Source organism: Topomyia yanbarensis, chromosome 3, assembly GCF_030247195.1.
Source record: "Topomyia yanbarensis strain Yona2022 chromosome 3, ASM3024719v1, whole genome shotgun sequence".
Classification (NCBI taxonomy): domain Eukaryota; kingdom Metazoa; phylum Arthropoda; class Insecta; order Diptera; family Culicidae; genus Topomyia; species Topomyia yanbarensis.
In genome coordinates this window covers 79,735,842-79,760,583 of record NC_080672.1, presented here as the reverse complement: position 1 = coordinate 79,760,583, position 24,742 = coordinate 79,735,842, and the positions used below count along the sequence as shown (strand labels likewise).

General features: G+C 37.1%; 2 protein-coding genes across 3 annotated transcripts in view; one reads left to right on the top strand and one right to left on the bottom strand.

The window, feature by feature from the left end:
• LOC131686776 (ecdysone receptor) overlaps positions 1 to 24,742 on the bottom strand; it is a 923,983-nt gene that overhangs the window by 570,366 nt on the left and 328,875 nt on the right. The gene's annotated exons all lie outside the window — the stretch shown is intronic.
• LOC131686777 (protein transport protein Sec61 subunit alpha-like) lies at positions 1,344 to 3,678 on the top strand. The gene is made up of 3 exons (XM_058970773.1): positions 1,344 to 1,666; positions 1,734 to 2,644; positions 2,702 to 3,678. Exons 1-3 carry the CDS (start codon positions 1,660 to 1,662, stop codon positions 3,212 to 3,214), a joined length of 1,431 nt encoding a protein of 476 aa, XP_058826756.1. The 5' UTR covers positions 1,344 to 1,659; the 3' UTR covers positions 3,215 to 3,678.

Here is a 24,742-nt window from a genome sequence, read left to right as displayed (position 1 = left end):
CGGCTGTGTATACCAGCAACGTCGTTGTGAACGGATTTTCTCGAAAGTAGGATAAATCAGCACTACAAAAAGAAGTAAATTGTTTGCGTTCTGATCATATCGCTGAAATTTTATTTTTAACCATAACGCATGGTTCGTTGTATGAAAAATACAGAGAAAAATATTTATATGATGATAAGATGAGCACTTCTGGAAATATTAAAAAAATCTATTTTCAATTGTGAAATTGAAAATGACGAAACTTTACATCTTCAAATCTTTAAAATCGTAAAGTAACCTGCAAACATCATTCAACATTTAAAAAACCAAATTGAATCGTTAATAAAACCCATAACAATCTAGTAGCCATACATTCCAATTTTTTTTCCTTTGAATTGTCAACTTCATGACAGGCTAAGGCCAGGGTTGGCCCATCTCGTCGATATTCCAAATTTGCAATAGGCATATTTTTTTTCAAACGACTACAGAGTACTTGACAATCTGTAACTGTATTAGTGTGTTCAACGATTTGTTTTCCTCCACCTGTCATAGGTAAAGAAAAACAAATCAAAAATAACTTTTCGGTCCTATTATTTCGATGATGGAATCTGACCAACCGGTATTGTATGTCTCCGGAATAAGTTTTACAGCGACATAGAGCATTTCAACAGCATTATAAATACTTTAGGAGGGCTAATTCGAATGTTTTAATTGGTTGACAGTTTTGAATATGACAGCTGGAGGAAAACAAACCCCCAATTAGTGTGTGAAATAATTTGCATAGAACTCTATAAACGGAATAGAACTTTTTTTTTAAATATTTTAAAATTATCTCTTGGCATGCTTAACATTATTTTAGCCTGATTAAGCAGGAACTTTCTATGAAACTGAATTCGCTTATAAAATTAAAAATTGCGTTGAAAATTTTTTTTGGCTACGTTTCTAATCTTGTTTCTAATACTTTCTAAATTTTAAATGCTTTGTCAGAATCTAATTTATGTATAGCGGATATTGAAGTAGATTTATATGAAAAATGAAGAATTTTCTTTGAAGTTGTTGCAAAATACAAACATTTTTGTTTCGTCATTCACATTCCATTAACGTTCATTTCAAACCTGCTCCGCGGCAAACATAACACAATAACGTCCCTCAAACTGTTCTACCACTCGCGTTACAGTATCGCCCATCGTGCGCCTTTCGCAAACAGCACAACCCTACCGAACGCGTTATCATCGTTACCATCACCACATTTTCGAACAGTTTCCACCCGCAGAGGCGCAGACAGCACTGACAGCTGTCATCCCTCCTGACAATCGGTTGTCACTTTCGAACAGTTCGGAAGCTCCAACACATCACCGTCTGGCTGTTTACGTGTAGAGAGACGAAGCCACCCCACTCCGTTTCTGCCTACCTATCTTTGATTTCATCCTTCCACACGCTCATTCATTTCGAAAAAAGTACTTGCCCATCACGGAACGACGGAGGTGCGGCTCACGGTTTTTTTTTGTCCTATCGAGTCGGGAACGGAAAGTAAACGTGTCCATACCGTGAGAGAAAGTGAATCGATCTGTGCCTGGGAGGTTCTTGCCGTTGGGCAGCTGGTTAATTTTGGCAGTTTTCGGGTTCCCGTTAACCTGGAAGTGAAATCGTGAAGAAGAAAAAGAAGCACACCCGCACAAGATGGGAAGTAAGTGGCCTAGAAAATTTCGGTAGCTAGTTTTCCGAAATGCTAATCTCGTTTCGACTATTTTCAGTTAAATTCTTGGAAATCATTAAACCGTTTTGCAGTATCCTGCCGGAAATTGCAAAACCGGAACGAAAGATCCAGTTCCGGGAGAAGGTGCTATGGACGGCCATTACCTTGTTCATTTTTCTGGTCTGCTGTCAGATCCCGCTGTTCGGTATTATGAGCTCGGATTCGGCCGATCCCTTCTACTGGATTCGTGTTATTTTGGCTTCCAATCGAGGCACGCTGATGGAGCTGGGAATTTCACCGATTGTGACGTCTGGTTTGATTATGCAGCTGCTGGCCGGAGCGAAGATTATTGAGGTCGGTGATACACCGAAGGATCGGGCTTTGTTCAACGGGGCACAAAAACTGTTCGGTATGGTTATTACCGTTGGGCAGGCTATCGTTTACGTCATGACCGGAATGTACGGTGATCCGGCGGAAATCGGTGCCGGAGTGTGTTTGCTTATCATTATTCAACTCTTCGTGGCTGGGTTGATTGTGCTGTTGCTGGACGAACTGCTGCAGAAGGGATATGGACTTGGATCAGGAATTTCGCTGTTTATCGCAACCAACATCTGCGAAACGATTGTGTGGAAAGCATTCTCGCCAGCTACGGTTAACACCGGTCGTGGAACAGAGTTCGAAGGTGCTGTGATTGCACTGTTTCATCTATTGGCTACCCGTCAGGATAAGGTGCGAGGACTGCGCGAGGCATTCTACCGTCAGAATCTTCCAAATTTGATGAACCTGTTGGCAACCGTGCTCGTCTTTGCGGTGGTCATATACTTCCAGGGCTTCCGAGTGGATCTACCGATCAAGTCGGCCCGCTATCGCGGTCAGTACAGCAGCTATCCGATCAAACTGTTCTACACGAGCAACATCCCGATCATTCTGCAGTCGGCACTGGTTTCCAATCTTTACGTCATTTCACAGGTGAGTTTGGGTAGTTGATGTTCGTTTCAAGATTTTAATACTAATTTCTTTCCACAGATGTTGGCGGTAAAATTCCACGGCAACTTCCTGGTCAATCTGCTGGGAACCTGGGCCGACGTTAGCGGCGGTGGACCGGCTCGTGCCTACCCGATCGGAGGTCTCTGCTACTATCTGTCGCCACCGGAGAACTTGTCGCACATCGCAACCGATCCGATTCACGCCGTGCTTTACATCGTCTTCATGCTGGGCAGTTGTGCATTCTTCTCCAAGACGTGGATCGACGTTTCCGGCAGTTCGGCCAAGGATGTCGCCAAGCAGCTGAAGGAACAGCAGATGATTATGCGTGGTCATCGGGAGAATTCGATGATCCACGAGTTGAATCGGTACATTCCGACGGCGGCTGCGTTTGGTGGGCTGTGTATCGGAGCGTTGTCGGTGATTGCGGATTTCATGGGTGCGATTGGATCCGGAACCGGTATTCTGCTGGCCGTGACTATCATCTATCAGTACTTTGAGATTTTCGTTAATGAGCAGAGTGAAATGGGCGGTATGGGAACGATGTTGTTCTAGATAGGTTCGGCAATTGTTTGCCAGTTAGGAATCGTACTCATCCAGTTAGTTTCGTGTGTAATTTTGTTTTTACTGCGAGCGAACGAGGTTCACCGTTCATCACCACCGCGTTCTGTTTTGTGCGAAGAAATGCAAGTAAGGACAGTCAGGCTATTTTCTGTTTGGTTTGTTTTGTTGTAGAACAAAGGCAGCAGGTTCATTGACTAACTTATTTTTTCACAGTCCCTCATATGAGTAATAGGAAGTTGTGCGTAATAGAGGAGTAAAAAAAAACTTTAGAAACTTAACGAAAAGTAATAAGCAATAGGCAGGATGTCGCAATGGCGGCAAATAAAAGTAACAAATAGGGGAAAAGGAAAAACATTGAAGAGATTTTAAGACTTTTCCTATTACTAAGATAAGAGAGCATTTTGTGTTTTGTTCGTTTTGTGAAAAGAACAATAAAGTACAGTTTTGAAAATGAATGTGTTTATTAGTTGTACATGTTGACTAGCTATGTACTATGCAATAAATGCGTCCGAAAACGTCATTTTTTTAGTTCCGTTGGTCTGCATCTAAAAATGTATCACAATTTGGTAAAAAATCGAATCTATTTTTTAGTAGGTGTAATATCCTAAAAATTGGATTTGGTGATGAGTGCTTGCACTCATTTTGTTTCTGAATTATACAAATAAAATGATTTTTAAAAGAAATAAATGACTAAAGTAACTTTCTAGATATTCTAGTCTCTTTGGATAAAGCAGTCGAAGCAAAAAAAAATATTTATTTTCTTCTAGAACTACACATGTTGAATGTTTTTATGTCAGATTGTTCTTTCCTCTTTAGGTGATTTTTCAAAAATTACGAAAGTTCGTCAAAAATGATCCAAATTCCGCATGCGAAATTCAAAAAAACTCACCATCGTGCCATCTGCGCGCCGACACATTCTTCTATTTCTTAATTGGCGATTTGCTTCAAAGCATAATTATTTGCTGCGACATCTACACAATAATAGCGTAAACAGGATAAGTTGCCATATTTTAAAAAAAACCCTCGCATATTTTTTGAATAGGGCCAATTGGCGATTTGGGTAAAACTAAAATTAATCATGCGACACCTATGATTCAGGCAAAGTAACACAGTTTGTGTTTTTTTCACTCGCAAGTGAGTCGTAGCATCCAACAAAAACTTTATTTTCCTCGCGAAAAAGGCTTATCAGTGCCAAAATATGAATGAAACAAGTAAGAAATTTAGTTTTATTTGCGATTATTCTGAAATTACTGCCATTTGGCTCATACATTTCTTCGAAATATAATCTGGGTATTATGGTGGATTATAAAAATACCTTCCATAAATAAAGTTTCAACTGGAAACCGAGACCCAATTGATGCCAATGTTAAACTCCTTCATATTTGGAACTACGTAGGAAATTCTGTTAAGCCTATCAGTGAGAAGGATCGGCTGTGTATGATGCAAAGCTGACACTTGCCAACAAGCCGGATATATTCATTTCTCGCGTAATTCAGAGTTTCATGAATTTACATCATCTCATCAAGGTTTAGCATGACTTAGAAGGAACGTGAAATGATGTTGCGGCGGCTACAGAGCTCAGCAAATTACATTTTGGAACCGCACATATGTAGCTCTGCGAATGTTATTAGAAACCACTATGTTTTACACCCTTTTTGCAAGATGTTTACTCAACATCTTATAAAATGATAGTTTTCTTTCGTTTTCGTAAGCAATTCTCAACAAAATTAAAGGTGACATGTTTACAAGTTCTTTTCTAACCAAAGTTTACAGAAAATATATGCACTATGACAGAAAAAAAAATGAAATCAGCAACACTTTACTTCTAGCGCTATCTGTGAACGTTTTCAACGTAGAGTCGTCAGTCGTGGTATTGCCCAGTTTACATTAGTGCTGGTTGCCATCTGCTAGTGCCAGCATGCTGGCAACCAGGACGCTACCAGCATAATGTAGACGCTTGCCAGCTGCTGGCTCCAGCATTAAGCGCTCTTTTTGAGCTGGTGATTATGGAATCACTTCAGGGTCAATACCTACTTTTTCGTTTCGATCGGGTCGGAAGCTAAAATCACTCTGCTTGTTCACAGTGCAGTGAATCAAATGAACTTTTGTACCTACAGTCTGTGTGAACAATAAAGCACCGTTACTTTCATCGGTGCGTTATCGATCGTTTATTTCAAGATGACCAATTCGGGATCTGGGTCATTTCGCCGAATGTGTCGTTTCGCCGAATAGGTAATTTTCCCGAGTGTTATATGTGTAATTGTAGTAACATAGTTATTTTAAATTGTACAATCAGAATACTTATAAATCATTTTATTGAATTTATAACCATTAAAATAAAGGAAACTGTATTTTATGTGCTGCATTTGTTGAAAAATTCTTTCTTTTTCATTTTTTCATTAAGACACGCCAAATGGAAAAAACCGACATACTACAGTGAAAACCCGTTTTTTATCAGTCCCTTGGTGAATTTTAGGCTAATAAAACGGGAACATTGATAAAATCGGGACATATATATTTCATTCTTTTTAATAAACCGAAACTTTTAAAATATTATCCTTTGGTCCCTAAATATAGCATCATAACCCTTCTGATTAGAGTTACTATATACAGAGTTAGGCGGACACAAAAGCCGGCAAACTGGAAGCTCTTATTTTAGAAAGAAAACACTGGCATCCCATGCAAATGTTCAAGCTCTAGCTTAATAATTTCATTGTCGTCTTGAGTAAGAACTTTACATGTACGAATAGAAAAACCATATTCGAAGATATGATAATATTTCATACTTGTGCGAATATATTTTGGTGTTACGGATTTTTTTTTGCTCTTTTTGTTTCTCTACACTCGATAACACAAGGCAAGAGTAAAATAATTTTCACCATAATCACATCACATTGGCTCCTCTCAGGGTATCCGCCTAACTATGAATATAGTAACTATATTTCTGATTATTTCTCGCCAAACATATGATTACGACTAAAAAGCCAGCTGTCGAAATTCTCTTTGAAAGGAAATTCCGGACAAACCGTTACTGTCTAAACACAGTTCATAGCAGTTAATGAAAGAGAAAACTTTTCTCTTTTCATACTATGTTGCGTTTCAGCTTCGCCTCATCAGAAACCGACACTAACACATTGTCGGAATAGATTAGCGCCGGCTTGACGCAAATCCCTTAAAACTAAAACACACTATGTGTTTCAATCAAACGACTGATCAAACGTGATGTCCCGTTCGAGCAGAAGTTCTGTTTATGCCGATGAGACACAAGTGAAGCCGAAACTTGTCTTGGTTTAGCAGGCCTATGCGAAAGCACTATGCTATATTTCACCCTAAGGAGGAAAATTTGGTAAAAACCAAAATTTCTCACTAGGGTGAAAATTCCGACAGCACAAAGTTAAAAAATAAAAATTCTATTTTTTCATATTTGGGATCTCTAAGATAAGAAAAATATGCTCAAGAAAGGATGTACTCAAATTCAACTGGTTCGTCTGCTAGAGCCCATCAAACTAATTAATTTTAATTTTTTTTTGTCCTGTTACTCTATTTTATACAGCAAAACTTCGTGAGAACGATTTATAGGGAAAAGGGTTCATGAAAAAAATATGCACTAACAAATATTGTGTCATTTTTTACAAAAACATAAATTAAACAAAACATATATTAAAAATTTAAATTGCAAAAAAAAAACATTTTTCTAATTTTTTTTATATTTTGTCAACAAAATGGTAAAAAAGTTTTTCTAATACACATATAAAACTATAATTTTTTTACAGAATATGATTCTAAGTATCATTTTAAATCAAAATGCATTTAACCTTCCGGCAGTCGCGCTAGTGCACTGAGTGCACGATGCGCTGAAAATCTAGCGAAATCGTCTCAGGGCATTCCATTCCATTTTATAGCCGTGTGCCTTTCGCACATTCGCGTGTTTTTAGATAATCGCGCGCGGCCGTGAATCAAATGCTTTATTTTTGGTGTACGACTAAGATGCTAAAAGAGAGTGAGATCTTCCATATCACTAGAGTTCCCGGTGATGTCGCCATGGAACCTGTTATCTAGTGGATATGAGCTTTATTTTTTGATTGGTCCTACTGAATGTATGGACCTAAGTTATTAAGACAGAGGGTAATGGTCTCCGGACGTGACCGATTCATGAACGCGCGAAAACGGACTTTGTAGGTTTGCGTTTCAGACAGTGTTTGAAACGTCGTAAGTGCTAAAATGTTCTCCTTATTACCGGGGCGTTATTAAGATTGCGCGATCGCGAAAAAATAGCAGCGCAAGCGTTTTTTTCGAGTATGGTGATTTGGCTTTGAATATGTTTTTCATGTGCGCTTCGTATATAGTGATAAAAATTCAGTTCCTGGTGGTCGTCCAACCTACTGACGCTTACCTTACTTCCTAGGTTCACATTTGTTTGTCCAGTGCAATGCATTATGTATCTTTGTGACAGAACACTGTACAAGTTCCTGAACTTCACGGTATGTTTTGCCACTAGCATTCAACCGTTTGATGAGATTTCGCTTCTCGACTGTACGTACAGTGCCTCGAACGACCCATTTTCGTGAAATACTACAATATGTAAACTTATAATTTCGGGTTAATTGTAAGCGTAAGAGTACTATTCCGAATAAAATAGATTGACTAAACTGAAAATCTTGGAAACTTTAGCGATTTGAAAACCTTTTGTGGTAGCGCTGCTATTTTTACGAACAGCTTTATATTTATCGACTTTCTTCCGAAATGACAGCTGTGTTTCGTAAACAATAAGCCTATGATTCCAAATGGTGGCGTGCTCTACTCTTCGTACTATAGGTCACTTACAAAAACATATAATGTTATTGGAGAACAAAACGTATGGGAGTATTTTAAATTAAACTCGAAAAATATTTGCGCTGCTATTTTTTTCGAACAGCGCTGTAGGTGTGCGTTGTTAATCGCGAAGGGCTTAAGCGTTCGTATGTTAACGTGTTTGTTACGTGCGCTCGCGTTCATGTGCGTGCGTGCGTTCTTGGATGGTCACGCGGACCTTCATTCTGATAGTTTTCGGTGCACAATTCACATTCTGACAGCACCCCATATCACTAGAGTCCCCGGTCATGCCGCCATGTAACGTGGTGTCCAGTCTCATATCCACTCTCCTTTTTTAATTGATCCAATTGCCATGCCTTCCTAGTTCCTTGCCTAGTCTGCAGATATCAAGGATAGAAACATCCGGAAGTGACCTATTCATGATCGTACGAGTGCGGGAGTTTTTAGGTTCACGCTCGAGACCACGTTTAAAAATTTATAGGAGCTGAGACATTCACTTTATCACCGGGATGTTATCATGTTTACGAGATCGCGGGTGTAGGTGCCGTGGATGGTCGCGAAGGCCTCAAGCATTTGTATACTAACGTGTTTGTCACGTGTATATGACTTCGCGTGCATGATTTCAATTTCATAATGATGTAGCGTGTACTCTTGTTTGATCGCGCGTGGACCGTGAATCTGATGCTTAATTTTTAGTGTATGGTACAGACGGTAGAAGAGAGTCCGTTTCCCCACATCGCTAGAGTTCCAGGTCATGTCACCATGGAGCGTGTTGTTTAGTGAATATGAGCGTCATTTTTTGATTGGTTCAACTGAAGGCATTACGTAGCTGTTGTGCTAGCTTGTGACAAACGCCATTTTTGGGTAAACTGAGTTAGATATGCTACATTACTCGTCTAAAAAATCTCTACAAAGTGGCGTTTTAAGCATTTTGACATTCTGCTTGGTTACTGAGATATAGCGAGAAATTTTCAATTTGTTCCTGCAAATGACTGTGTCTGGGGATTGGCTCAAATTATCATGATGCATATGATGTTTTTATGGGTAAAACTATCTGAGGAACACAATGGCATAATAATTTTCAAAACAAAAATACTCGAATCGCGAGAAAAATGAAATTTTGGTTTTAAACTGAAAATATAGCATATTTGGCAACACTGCAGCCAAAAATAACTATTTTTTCTACATTCCCTGTCTAATTTCCTTTAAAATTGACGCTTTTTTCTATGGAAAATTTTCCATGCACGATTATGACACGCCATACAATTGTCATCAATACACACCTATTGACACGTGTGAGTGCGACTTTTGTTTACATTTTTAGTTAATACTTGCAACATAGTCAACTAATCTTCGTAATATTTGAGAGATTAGTACAGGATAGATAGAAGCATCAATTGTCTTATTTGAATTGTTTGCATCATTTATAAGTGTCAAGATATTCAATCTCAAACTTTAAAAATCGTTTTTCTCGAAATAAGCTAAATAGCGCTTGTCATAAGATAGCACAACAGTGACGATTAGTCCAGACTGCTAGGACCGAGATAAGACTTCCGGACGAGACCGTTTCATGATCGCACGAGTGGTGGGTTGATGTTTGAGACCGCGTTTGGAAGTTTAAAGATGCCACGTTTACTTAACTACCGGGGTTTTTTTTCATGTAGGCGAAATCGCGGGCGTAAGTATGTGTGAATTATTGCAATTGCATAGTCGCGTTTGTGGCCAGGTTTGTCTTATCGCGAAGGCTACGAGTGTTTATACCTATTATCAGTATTGATAGCGTATAGTAGAGGTATACTAATAACAAGAATCATAATATGCCGAATAAAGGAAAATAAAGATGGAAAGAGCTTGATTAATAGTGTGTAAATTGACCGATACTATGTTGGTATACATCAATAATGGAAAAGCAAACTAAGAGATATACAAAAGAAACAGACTAATGAAGTAGAATAGAAAAACACATGTAACATGCAATCAATCTCATCTAAATGCAGCAAATGTTGTATATTTACCATTAACGACAATAGCATGCTGTTAGACTTTCATCATGCTATGCTGGCCGGGAATGGATGACTCACGTGCGTCGGTTAATTCATTGTACCCTAATTTATCCAATCCGGCTTTCTCGAATAAATAGAACCAAATGCACAAATTGATCACCAGAAATATTAGCCACTATTCTATCATATACGCCAGTTCTGCATCCATTCCCTGACCCAACTGTCACAAATACTGAGTCGAACACATACATAGATAGACATACGACGAGCACATAACAATTGTACACTAGTACGAAAAACTACGATTATTACAAAGCGACAACTAATAGGTTTCCACTTATGTATTTATTAAATTTATTTAATTAGTCTATGCACGATGACGAAGTCGACCGATAAATGGACACACAATGACTCCCACTGTGAGCCCCGCCCACGAATACCGCCATCAAAGTGTGGAACAATATTTGCAAACACAGCACACAGCAAAAGTGAATCCACGTCGACCCGCCAGTCGGCTACGTCACCGCGCACATATTCCAGTGGTTGAACGTTGGTATGCTCAGGTGCAGAGTATGAAGAAACATAGAACAAAAAAAAAGGCGCATAAGCCTTCTCGGTCTCCTCGATGCACTACTATCGAGGCGTAATGCAATTACCATCTTAAAGCAATTGTCTGTCAGAGGCTCTGTAGCACTGATGCACGCAACCTTGGGGAGGGATATTCCATCAATATAGTAACTTATTCTAAAAAAAATTAAAACAGAAAGATGACACCTGGCATGGGTAATATGGACATACGGCATTGGTAACGATGAACATAGGACAAAGGAAGAGTGAGACGCTTCTTGATCAATAAATTTTGTTTTCTGTTGGTACATCATAATCTAACGATAATAAAAAATAGCGCAAGGGTATGCAATTTGACGGCATTCTGGTTTGTATTCACGTAATAAATATGGTCATCTATTCCCACAGTACTGTGTCCGTCGTACCCAACAAGATAAGATAAAAATGTTCCTAAATCACGAACACCTCATTAAAATTTCTGTTTTTTTTTCAACAGTCAAGTGCTAAATAGACTACTGTCATGTCAACCTAAAACTATTTTCTGAGATCAACAGCTTTCAGGTTTAAATCGCTATTTTCTGATGTCAAAAATTATATCCGTTAGCGTGCTATCGAGAAATTTTTTTTTCATAAATATCTGATTCTGACTTTTTGCACCGTACGCAATGTTACTACAGGGATAGCGAAATGATGTTTGGCAGTGTTGCTATATTTATAGGAAAAGATTGTCGTTACTTTTGACAAATAAAATTATTATCGTTAAACAAGTAAAAATGACTAAATTGAACAGAAATTATACGGCAAAGTGAAACAAGTGTTTATCATGCATTTACCGTATATGTGGTTGATTAATTTTATCAAAAATAAGACAGAAACCACACTATAATCTAAAATTTTTCAAAAAAATGGCTTCATCAAGCCTTACTAAACACCCATGACATGAAAAAACGGTGCACTTCATCAATATAGTGGATTCAAGATACAAAATACTGCCGGCATAAAATAAATTAACAAGACTCAATTTTCATAAATAAAAATAGCAACACTGTTCGGAAGATTTCGGCTGGGTGAAAATGTGCGAAAAGAAGAATGCCGAAGGAAAACTAAGAAGCCGATTGTCACGTCTTGTCTTAGATAAATGTGAAGTAACAGAGGTTACAGCGGCTCTGATGTACGAAAGTAGGAAACTCAACGTAAAAGTAAATATGTTTGCGTGCATTACTATGGAAAGCACTACCTTTACCCGGAAGAGGTGCTGCTGTTCCTGTCTCCATATGTAGTCATCGGAAAAAGACATATCCACCTTATCTTGATTATGCTATTATCCTGTAGATGTCGCAGCTGGTAATAAAAAATTAATAAATCAATGAAATCATTGCATCAACTAGTCAAGTTCAGATGACGCTGCAGGCACTAAACGGAACGAACGGTGTACTTTCAGGGATGCCAGGTGCACTGATTAATGTATTTCACAAATGTTCAAAGTGTTGCACAGATTGTTAAAACTGCACAGAGATCCAGTTTTCTTATTTAATGCACAGATTTGCAGTTTAAAAAAAAATGTTAAAATGCACAGACTAGCACAGATTTCAAAATTGTTGACCTCAAGCTCGATTTTCGCCACGTGCAAAAGCCAATAAAAAGGTCGAGATGCAGTTCAACGCGAACTGGCATACTGCGGCGAGGAAAGTGACTGAGGAGGCTGTGCAACAGTTGAGAGAAGAAGTCAAAAGAAAGGACCGGTAATTCGCATTCGCTAAAAAAAATATTGTCTGAATTGAACTGGCAAAAGAAAACATGATTTAATTTTTGCCTTTCTCATATAAAGAAAGGCTATGCAATCACTGTAAAAATCAACTTTTTAACCGAGGCCCGGAGGGCCGTGTTTCATACACCATTCGATTCAGTTCGTCGAGATCGGCAAATGTCTGTGTGTGTATGTGTGTGTGTGTGTCATTTAAACTCACACAATTTTCTCAGAGATGGCTGAACCGATTTTCGCAAACTTTGTTTCATCTGAAAGGTATAACGCTCCCATAAGCTGCTATTGAATTTTTAGTTGATCCGACTTCCGGTTCCGGAGTTACGGGTTGAAGAGTGCGGTCACACAGCAAATTCCCATATAAACTGGTACCACCATGATGTTCAAATGATGTAAAACATATTAAAATTGATGTAACATTACTCTAGTTTGCGGGTCTGGATCACTAATTATCAATCAAAGCAGCTTTGACCACATTGGCTACCTATGACGGTTCATGACGCCCCCGGGGAACCCGCCAAGTTCCTAAGCTAATATCACACCCATTCCACAACGAATTCTCTACCGATTTTTACAAACTTGATTTCAAATGAAAGATACAGTAATGCCATTGACTGCTGCTGAATTTCATTCGGTTCTGACTCTTGCTTCCGGAGTTACAGGGGTGTTAGTAAGGATACACTGGAATTCCCCAGATAAATCGGTACAATCGTAATACCTCAGAGGCTAAAAACTATCGAAATGATCATCAAATTACTTCTAATCGCAGATCTAGATCACTGATTGCCAATCAAACATTCTTTGAATATATTGTCCACTATCGACGATTCCGGAAGTCCGGAATTCCGGGCATATTCCACAATTAAAGTCACATTGGTTCATCGGTGATGACTGAACCGATTTTCTCAAACCAAGTCTCAAATGGAAGGCAAAATATGCAGTTGAGTATTGCGTCGCAGACCCTCCCCTCCCCTCCCCGCCTTGCCCTTACACCTCCCTCCTTCATCACTCCCCTCCTCTTGGACCACCCTCACGCCCGCATTTCCTTCATCCACCCCGTATACCGAAATAAGATGAAGGATTTCTGGCGCATCCTCCACTCCCACTCTACTAACCCTCCATTCCCTACAAGTTCAAACCCATTCCACCAACCTTTCCAAATTATAATCACATGAAGATAACATTGAACTCATGCTTATTCAGCTAATTAAATATTATTCTTTTGCCTTTCTCATATAGAAAGGTTATGCAATTGCTCCAAAAACCGACTTTCCAACCAAGGCCCGGAGGGCCGGATCTCATATAACATTCGACTCAGTTCACCGAGATCGCAAAATATCTGTGCGTATGTATATGTGTATGTATGTATGTATGTATGTATGTATGTGCGTGCGGATTTGTTAACAAAATGTACACATCGGTTTCTCGGAGATGGCTGAACCGATTTTTACAAACTAAGATTCAAATGAAAGGTAAAATATTCCCATAGGTTGCTATTGAATTTCATTTTCATCCGACATCTTGTTCCGGATTACGAGTTGAAGAGTATGGTTACAAAACAAAATATGTTGATTTGTCCACATCGGTTTCTCGGAATTTTCCGAACCGATTTTGACAAACTTAAGTTTAAATGAAAGGTCCATCAGCTGCTGTTGAATTTTGTGTGGATCCGAGTTCTGGTTCCTGAATTACAGGGTGATACGTACGATCACGCAGCAAATCCTGATTCTAACGAATTCTGCGATGAATGTAAAAAGGTGAAATTTTTTTCCAAAATGTAAACACAACTGTTGAATTTGTAGATCTAGGTCCCCAACAGTCATTCAAAGTCTCTTTGGCCACACTGGCCACCATCGACGGATCCTGAAGTATCATATTCAGTAAATTCAGAATAACGGTTATATTGGTTTCTCAAAAATAGACCGATTTGATCAACTTAGTCTCAAATGAAAGGTGTTGCGTCGTCGGAAACTGATATTAAATTCCATCTCCATCCGACTTCCGGCTCCGGAGTTACGGGTTGTGGAGTGCGATCACATAGAAAACTCCGATTCAAACCGATACCGCGATGAATGCAAAAACGTGCTCTTATATATACTTACCAAGTGTAATAAGAATGAAAGACATTTCCATAATGTTATATTGTACGAACCAGCTATTAAATCATAGTTTGGAGAAATGAGAAAGGCACAATTGCACCTCTAGGTGGATTAAAACAGGTTTTTTAATTAACAGTTTGACCTATAGCGGAACTAGCAGCAGTTCACTATACACTCAAGTTTTTTTTTACGCGGTTTTTTTTTGCGCGGTATTTTTTACGCGGTTTTTTACGCGGATTTTGAAATTTACGCGGTTTTCATTTACGCGGATTTTGAAATTTACGCGGTTTTCATTTACGCGGATTTTGAAATTTACGCGGTTTTCATTTACGCGGTTTTTGAAATTTACGCGGTTTTCATTTACGCGGATTTTGGAATTTACGCGGTATCCATCAATGAGGTTCCCTTTATCGCGGATTCTGAAATTTAAGTGGTCTTCATTTACGCGGATTTTGAAATTTACGCGGTTTTCATTTACGCGGATTTTGAAATTTACGCGGTTTTCATTTACGCGGATTTTGAAATTTACGCGGTTTTCATTTACGCGGATTTTGAAATTTACGCGGTTTTCATTTACGCGGATTTTGAAATTTACGCGGTTTTCATTTACGCGGTTTTCATTTACGCGGCTCGTATCCCCCGCGTAAAAAAAAACCTGAGTGTAGTTTGCAAATAATTAATACTTTACCCCCGAACCATTACTTTATCCTCACTGATAGTTTCAGCACAATTGCAGCTCTACGCTCAAAGAGAATTGATAATCAAGATCCATACTTTTTGGGGAAGATACGAGAATCTCTGAGTAACCTAACAAGAAAATGTTATAAATTTACCTTAGTGTGCCTCCCCGCCCATTGCTCTATTGCGGGAAATGAGAAAGCTGATAATTTAACCAAGATTGGTGCACTAGATGGTGAAATATATGAAAGACCCATCGCTTACAATGAATTTTATAGCGCTTCTCGACAGAGGACACTTGCTAGTTGGCAAACATCTTGGGACAATGGAGATATGGGACGATGGCTACACTCAATTATCCCTAAAGTATCAACGAAGGCATGGTTCAAAGGATTGGATGTAAGTCGGGACTTCATCCGTGTGATGTCAAGGCTCATGTCCAATCATTATACTTTAGATGCGCATCTCCGTCGTATTGGGCTCGCTGAGGGTAATCATTGTGCTTGTGGAGAGGGTTACCATGACATTGAGCATGTTGTTTGGCCCTGCGCTGAATATCGTGAAGCCAGATCACAATTAGTAGATTCTTTACAAGTCCGAGGAAGACCAATCCATGTTCCTGTTAGAGACATCCTGGCGTATCGCGATCCTCTATACATGGAACTTATCTATCATTTTCTAAAAACAGCGTCTGTCAAAATTTAATTAAATTCATCTCCTCATACTCTCATCCAAGGCTTCACCAATTAAAGTGTCCTAGAATATTCAGTTTTTAAATTTAGACAATAACAGAAAAAAAAGTGAATAAATACACCCGTAAATACTAGATCATTATGAAATATAACAATGTAAGGAAAAAAGCAAACAATAAAGTGATTTCAGTGTTAGTTTTAGACAAATTACTATTACAGTTAAAATTAGTCTTAAGGATTTTTGTAACGTGCTATGTAAAAAAAGAAACTGGCGTAAAAAGCTTTTGCAAATGCCGTGTCAAATAAACGTATGAAAAAAAAACAGTTTGACCTATTGACATGCATTCTTGTTGGACTAATTTTCGATTGTAACATTCTATATCTTAAAAAAGACCGGACTGGCCAAGGAAGTTACACTATCGAAGAAAAAATATTTAACGTGGAGGGGGTTACAATACATATGCTAAAATGTTATCACATACTTGAAGAACCCTTCCGTATAAATTGACCAGCGCTTCACATTGAAGATTTGATAATCGATTTGTTGTCCTACCTGAAAAAGAGAAGATAAAATTGAAATAATTATTTTTATTATTGCGATAAATCAATTTAGGGTCATTGATATTTTCCGATCAAAGTAGATTTATGGTTCTTATCAATGAAGTCCGCAAAATACGAATTATAGTATTTTGCATTTTTTAAGATCAGCTTTACGTATATCTCATGAAAACTCCTTTCTTCTAGTTTGGTTCTAGCTAAATCCTTTAGTCCTGAAACCCTATACAGCGCTCAAAAATGATGTGTGACATGTTGTAGGAAGCAATCACCTGCGTTATAGGTACAATCTGAATGAAATGAAATGAAATGTCTTTAAATTTTGGCTGGATGGTGTCACATACACTAAGAGATAAACTCGAGTATCAGGTCTCTCCCATGTTCTGTTTAGCAGACTGTGCTCGTTGGCTAAATACTTTGTTGGTAAATATCAAATCAGGTTTTTACGAAGGACTACCAACGATGGTCCACATGTTTACCGTATAGCAAAATTTAAAGTAATTTTCGGGAATAAAGATTGCGGACTCATAATCTGTTTTTGCATTTCACGGTAGCGTCTGATTCAGTGAAACGGAACGAACTGCTGCAGATAATGCTCGACCATAGCTTTTCGACAAGTCATTTGCGTTAATAACTTTTTCATTGGCCTTTCTGAGTTTTTACCGCTTCATGACCCAGTAGATGGCAACTGAACTAAGTTCAGGTAATTTCGGTGGATACATATGAACAAAACACTCCGAATTAGCTTCATACCATTGCACAGTGGTCCAGAATGCAAATTTAGCAGGAATTTTGGGATTTTACTAAAACTAAACAACTTAGCCTTATTAAGTCTTTGGAGAAGTTTTCGTAGTTTATGAGCCCCCTCTTTTTGTTAAAACAATAGTTAGGGTGGTTCTAATTTTACCAAGATCAAAAAATTAACTTTTTAATCATTCTAGCTAGAGTCAAACGACCTTCAGCGAAGTTGTAGTGCGACAAATTTTGGAAAAGTTTGCTGAAGACATGTAAGCTCTATCTGTCATACTTTTTATTTTACAATAAATTTCAAGACGGAGCTTAGGGTGTTTCTTCGAAATACAGTTTTATTCCAATAACTTTTGCTGTATTCATTTAAAAGTGAAGTAGGCTTCAGACAACTTTAAGATTGTTTCAAGGCGAATAATTTGTTTTATGGCACCATATATCTAGCTATTTCCGTTGAAAAGTTATGAGCACTTTTTCGCCAAAAATGGGGTTGTTTTGAATAACAATATCACTCATTTGGGGCAAATAAAAGATAATTCTTTTTGAACTATAAATAAGGTTATGATAAGAGTTATAATTAAGCAAAAAATGGCGAATACGATATTTTTTAAAATTTCATAAAATTGATTTAAAAAAATCTATTTTTGAAATATTAAGTGCTCATATCTTCTAAACAATAAAAGCTAGAGTTTTGATGAATTAGAAGAAAATGTTCGTCTTCAAAAACTCTGAAAAACATCTGAAGGATAGGTTGTAAAAAAATGAAAACTGAAAAAGTTATATTAAAAATTTGGTTTTTCATAAATTGACTCTTCGTAATATTCGTAATTACTTTCACGGTGAACAATATAAAAATGTAGTTTCGATTTCATGATAAAATATTGCACTTTACAATACTTATCTATTATTTTAAATAGTGGGTAGGATGGTTCTATTTTTTTTTAAATTAGAAAAATAACCTTTTTATGGTTCGAGATAGAGTTTCGCTGTCTTCCACAAAATTGAAGATAATGAAATTTTTAAAGACTTTGTCGAAGACACTGAAACTCTATGCATAATACTTTTCATTTTACAAGAAATTTACCAAAAAAATCTAGGGTGTTTCTTAAAAAATGGTTTTCTTTGTATAACTTTTGCAGTTTTGATTTTTCATTAAAATCACTTTAGAAATACTTTCAGATATTTTGAAGGAGAACAATTTGTCTTAATATATTGGACCTCTAGCTTCGCTCGTTAGAAAGTTATATATACTTTTTACTAAAAATAAAAATTTATTGGAGTAAATATTGCAAGATATAAAAAAATATCGTATTTGCCATTTTTTGGTGATCTATACTACACAGCATGCTATTTCATATGAAAGCAACAGTATTCAATGCTGAGTGCCCGAATCGAAGATAATTCTATTTGAAAAAGTTATATTTTTTATATAAAAGTTCTTATAACTTTAAAACGAAAAAAGTTAAGTAGTTGGTGTTTTAAAGCAAATTATGCGCCCTAAAATAATCTTTAAGTTGTCCAAAGGGTACTTTAGCGTAAAATAAAAACTTCAAAAGTTATAGAAATAAAACCGTTTTTTTAAGGAACACTCTAAAGCTTACAGCAAATTTGTCTAAAATGTGTTGATCTACAACATCATCGAAGACAGTAAAGCTCTATATCAAACCGTTAAAAAGTTCTATTGTAAATATTGCTAAATTTGGAACCACCCTAGCATCGCGAAGCATTCGTGAAAATAGTATTTTTGATCTGACTACTTCAAATATATTTAAACGAAAAAGTCATAGTTCCAAGCAAATTTACCAAATGTATTTTATTCACTAACCAAGTTCTTTCGTTCCTCTACACAACGAAATTAGTTGTGCTAAAATCTGACCAAAATCAAAAGAGCAACATGCATTTGAAGGGAACCGAACAATGGTGGTTTCGGAAATGAAAATCATTAAAAAGTCCGGACTTTGCTACGTTTAAACCATGTTAAAAATCATGTTCTTATCCAACGATCATAAAATTTTGAATATTCATCATTCAATACATGAGAAATTTAGAAAAAATATAAAATGTGAACATTTCAAATTTTTTTTTTGATGTTTTGGCCAGCCTCCAACCAATGCATCGGCTTAAACAAAAAGAAGGGCCTTGCAAAGTACAACAACTTTGCCAAACATGTTGTAAGGCTAAGTCATTTAATTTTAGCAAAAAGTTAAAATTCCTGCTAAATTTGCATTCTGGACCACTGTGCATTGTAGTTAACTTTTAGAATATCAACTATGCCTAAAAATGACGCTTTCTCATTGTGATGAACAGTAAATTGCACACTTAGAGAACATTTTGTTTTGTAAATTTCATCGATGATGGGACTTTTTCTGTGGAAATTTCACTTCGCTCTCTACAGATGCAAATTGCTTGCTAAATAAAGTATTTTAATGCGAATTAATGTCCTTTTTGTAAAAACTTAGCATTTTTGGTGTAAATCACATCTGTCATGAAATTTGTTAAAAGTCAGTTTTGATGCATATTTTGTAAAACATCACAGCCACTGAATTTGATCGACAACTCCGTGTAAAGCTTGGTAACAGTGTGCTGACATTCATCATTGGTGAAATTACCTTCAACAGTTTCTTCCATCTGAATGAACTATACAGATTTTGGCGTTTTTGCGATGGGACAGTTCCAGATTTTTCATGTGAGCGTAGAGTCTTTGCCACAATAGAACACATAAAATCAAAATCAACGGGTGTACACAGCACACTCAAAAGACTAACTTAGTCCTGTCACTAACCTAGTGACAGGACTAAGTTGGCACCGGATTGACGCTGGCTGTTCTTGCGGGTCATCACACAGGACTAAGGGGGTTTACTCAGAAGCACAAATAGTTTTTTTTTTTGAGTTGGCGTTAATCCGACGCTTAGTCTTGTCACCAAGTTAGTGTCAAGTTCTGATGAGACGAAATCGAAACGCAAATTCCATAGCTAATTTAGTTATAGGTTTTGTGCTTTTAACACGCAAAGGTGGGTAAAAACAATTTTCTCCTTAGTGTAGAAAAAATAACATTTACCTAAGTTTTCTCCATTAAGTAGAAATATGTATAGCATAGTGTAAAATTTGATTAATTCCCGTCAAGTGGGAAAAAAGTTATAGCTAGTTGTAAGTGTAGCAATAATTTCGTGTTCACCCTTTAACCATCTGTTGACCGTGACGTATCGATTCATTACTGCATGCAAACAGAACACACGTGGTGGGACCTTTCTATTTCCGGCGGTTCCCCATGGCATTGGGAAGGTGAACGAAATTTCAGCAATAATCGCGCACGTTTATGTGAACTCATACCTCTTTCCGTATGAACCTATTGGTTCGCTCTTAAGCTCCTTTTGGCAAACTTCCTTTTATTTCAAGAGAAATGGGAAAGGAAATTGATATGGATTAGAAAGAAAACTTTCACTTTCGCACGCTTCGTCTCAGTTGGAAATGGATCTGCGTGGGACGACTCGTAAATGGAGTGACACATTTGGAAGGCTATTTTCAGCGAACATGGTCTTATTGTTTTTAAATAATTATTTGACTATGGACATTTCACAGACAATTATCGATTACAAGCTTCCCAAATTATCTAGGGGTCTAAAAGTTACGGTGTGTCAAATCTTTGACCACACTGCATTGAGACTAGATGGAATTCCCAAAATATTTTTTTCTGAATTAAATACAAGATAGATGAGTAATGTCAGAGATATAACCCGAGAGTAGTAGAATATACTGTATGCTGTAAATTCGAGTGCAGGAATTTTAACTAGTTTGTAATAAAATCAGTTATTTCGGTAAGTAAGTCCACAAACATAAGATTTTAATATACTTTTCGGCAATGAAAAATGTTCTAATATCTTCATTGAATTTACGTGTGGTTGTAATGAAAAGGACTTTTTATGTCAGTGAAAGAATTCCTTGGGCAAACGAAGAAATTTTTGTGCAGTCTTCTGATACTCTAAATGGGGTCTATAAGACACAGAAACGAAGCAAATATTAATAGCGATCACCATAACAGCAAACAGTCCGGCCAGATCGGATTTTCAAATATTTCCTCCTCAGTATATCGGTTTAGCTGTATAGTCGTGCGGCAGAAGCTCCATCACGTTCAAACAGCTAGCTACGGATGATGGTACGAGCAAATATTAAGAGCACATATCTTATAACTTGAAAAAGTTTCGGTGCTTCATATTGATGACTCTGCTCGAGATAGGCTAAACAATTTGGAAATCTGTTTCATTGTTTTTAATGCAAGTAATACATACTTCGAAACTTTTTACAAAACTGTTGTGCATATTTACGTTGAATAGCACAAAAAAACACAGTGCCGAAAAAATGTAAGCGGGACAACCCTTTTTAAGGGTTAGAAGAATTCTGTTTTTAAAACTATGAATTTAGAACCTTGTTGCCTTTACTAATCAGTTTTCTACCTTCCCTGGTCAAAGGTCAAACAAAGTTCAAACATCATGAAGTATGACGTTTTGTTTTGCATCCAGCTCCTCAATTAGGCCACAACGATAAATCAACAATCAACATGTGCTCCACCAACCATAATCATGGAAGTTGATACAGTTTCGCCATTCATCAATAATTTCTGACTGGTGCGTATCGGCCAGACCAGACCGCTCCATACAATCTTGTAATTTAATATTCCCCGTTATTGCTCTTCCACCTCCCCAGCCCCCACGCGAAACAACTTAATTCAGGCTAATCGCCTCATCTAGACAGATTACGGTGGCGGCCAACAATGTGTATACATACCTATAGCATGTGGTTCTTCTGGTGGCTGTGCCAAAACAAAAAGGAAAATAGCAGCCCCAAAACGAGGTTATGCTTTCAGTTAGTGGGCATTATTAGAAGAAAGGAAAGGGGGAGGACGGGGGCTGACGCAAAATCCACGAGGCTGATTTTGGGCTTCTGTTGAGTGCCTGGTTTTGGGGTGGATGAACTCTCTGTGGAAACCAAGTCGCATATTGATTTTGATCGTCGTAGGGTGGAAGGGGACGTCTTGGTCGCGTGGCTTAGAAGTTGGGGGAGAGTGGGAATAGGTTCTTTTATGACGACATCGTCTGCGTTTTGGCTACAACGTAAACGTAAATGTTACCTGAAGTGGCGGAGTAGAATTAGAGCGTGAATAATTATTAATTTGACACTACTACTACGGAGCGTTCTTTTGGAGAAATCGAAGAAATAAAACTTGAAAATCGCAAAATGTATCGACTAGTATCAACAAACAGTCAGTTTGGCACAGGGCCTAACAGCACATGGTGGAGAATCAGTATTCGATTACCATGAACATTATTTTTTGGCGAAAAAATGAATAGTATGTTTGGAAATATTTTTTACTACATAATATGAATCATCGCTTAACTACAAAATTTTAGTTCTACATTTCACCGCATGGAGAACACCAACACAAACTTTTGAAGAAAAAGGGATAAACTATGGAAATGTTCACCAGAATTATTGGAAATGGCTTGTTCTACAACTTTGTAGAAGACATTTCATTTCTATCTCTTTCCGTTGAAGAGTTAGTGCTGGCGCTCTCTATGCGGTGAAATGTAAAACTAATATTTTCTATTTAAAAAATGAATCATATCATGTACTAAAATTCTTTCAAACATACTATTCAGCTTAACCCAACCGTTATTTCAGAAAAAAAGTTTGTGGAATCGAAGAACTGACTTACATCATTAAAAATTCCAAGGAAGTTGGATTGGATTGCAGTATTCGACAAAGTTGTAGGTAATAAAATTATCTTCCTTATTTTCACTTGAAGTGATAAACTGATGCATACCGTATCACCTAGCGGTGAAAATGCTAATTAGTTAACTTTTTCTATATAAATTGTCGAAAAATCCCATGCAAACTTCGAACACGTCGGTCCGGTAGCTAGACTTGTCCGATTTGGCTAAAATTTGTAGTAAACTCTCCTAATAGGACTAGAAATCGAGCTAGAAGTGGTCTGATGACGGTAATTTTTGTTCTTGTCACTCTATTGTGCACACCTTTTTGCAGTCGCATACTGGCGCTGGCTATTGGTTTGAGGTACGAAGTGCAGCCCTCGTTCAATGTACAAGGGAAATCATATCTAAATTCAAGAAATTCAATGCTGCTTGAACAAATTGATTCAAGTAAAGAACTTTTTTTGTGTAAAAGTTAAAGAAATCAAATCAGTTGGATTTAATCTTGTATAGAACGGAGGTTGGGATGCTTCAACCCTTAAATTATAGTAATATTTTATATTTTGAGTTCAATAAACATAATTTCAACATACTTTTTGCCCATTTCGTAATGATAGCCTTTTCTATATTTTACAACCATTAGACTTAGACCTTTGTCATAACCGATCAAACAAGATGGTTTTGAACAATTTCAAATATATTTCGAAACCATCAAGGTTTTCCTGTGCGGTTCGTACGGTTCTCTACGTTCATCAATACATATCAATATTCTTCAGAGTCGAGTACGTGGCAAATCAGCCGGAACATGAAAGTGATTTAGCCGAGAACAAATAATTACAATGAAGATAACAATCAGGAAGCAAATTCAGTTCGAAGAGTATGCCGACGAGAATTCCATTATCAGAAGACGCTTCTGATGACGCATAAATGTTTACATTCGAACAGCAAACTTATCAACATTGTCAATCAATAAATCGCCTGTGGGTATGACCTCACCAAATAAATAAATAAATAAATAAATAAATAAATAAATAAATAAATAAATAAATAAATAAATAAATAAATAAATAAATAAATAAATAAATAAATAAATAAATAAATAAATAAATAAATAAATAAATAAATAAATAAATAAATAAATAAATATATACATTTGCCCTAATATGTCTGATCTGGTAGGCTATTTGTAGATGTGCTATAACTGAACTTATGAATTTTGAAATTGTGACCGTTTATTTAGCAAGGTCTTAATGATTGTGTAATATTCCAGGGAAAATATTTTGTAGCTTCCCTAGTAACAATTGAGGTTTTATGGTAGTTTTATAGCCACTGATAAAACTTAGATTGCACTTCAATTGTTACTTGGGTTCATTACGAAAAATTAAAAAAGATGGGTGGGTAATGTCTGGGACATAACCGAAGTAAAGTAGAATACATTTACACTGTGGATTCGAATGCTGCACTTTTACCTATCTTCTGCATGGTTGCATTAAAATCAGTTATTTCAGTATTTCTAGTAGGAATCCAAATATAATGGTACCCGTACATTATTACTGAAAATATATCGTGCACTACATTAACAAAAATAACTTGCGATGCGTGGCAAATTTCAAATCTTAGGCTTGCTCCAATGATTGAACCCGCTAGGCTATTTTCGAGTGGGTAGTACTATCTATACTACCCACATTACCCATCGCCCTGATTATTGAAATTAATGTGGAATTCTCGCAATAACTGCAATTACCACGTATGATAATAACCGACAGCGAATGTAGTGCTAGGACATTACTTTTAATAAAGCATTTAACTTTGAGCCGCGAAATTCACAAACAAAATAAGTAAAAGTACATTGAGTCATTAACCCGTCTTAATGTGGATGTACAAATCCCGCCATACCTG

Bases quoted from the DNA above. Each gene is read 5' to 3' on its own strand.
- LOC131686777 (XM_058970773.1), top strand. The intron at 2,645-2,701 runs GTGAGTTTGGGT...TTCTTTCCACAG, and splicing joins ATCTTTACGTCATTTCACAG to ATGTTGGCGGTAAAATTCCA.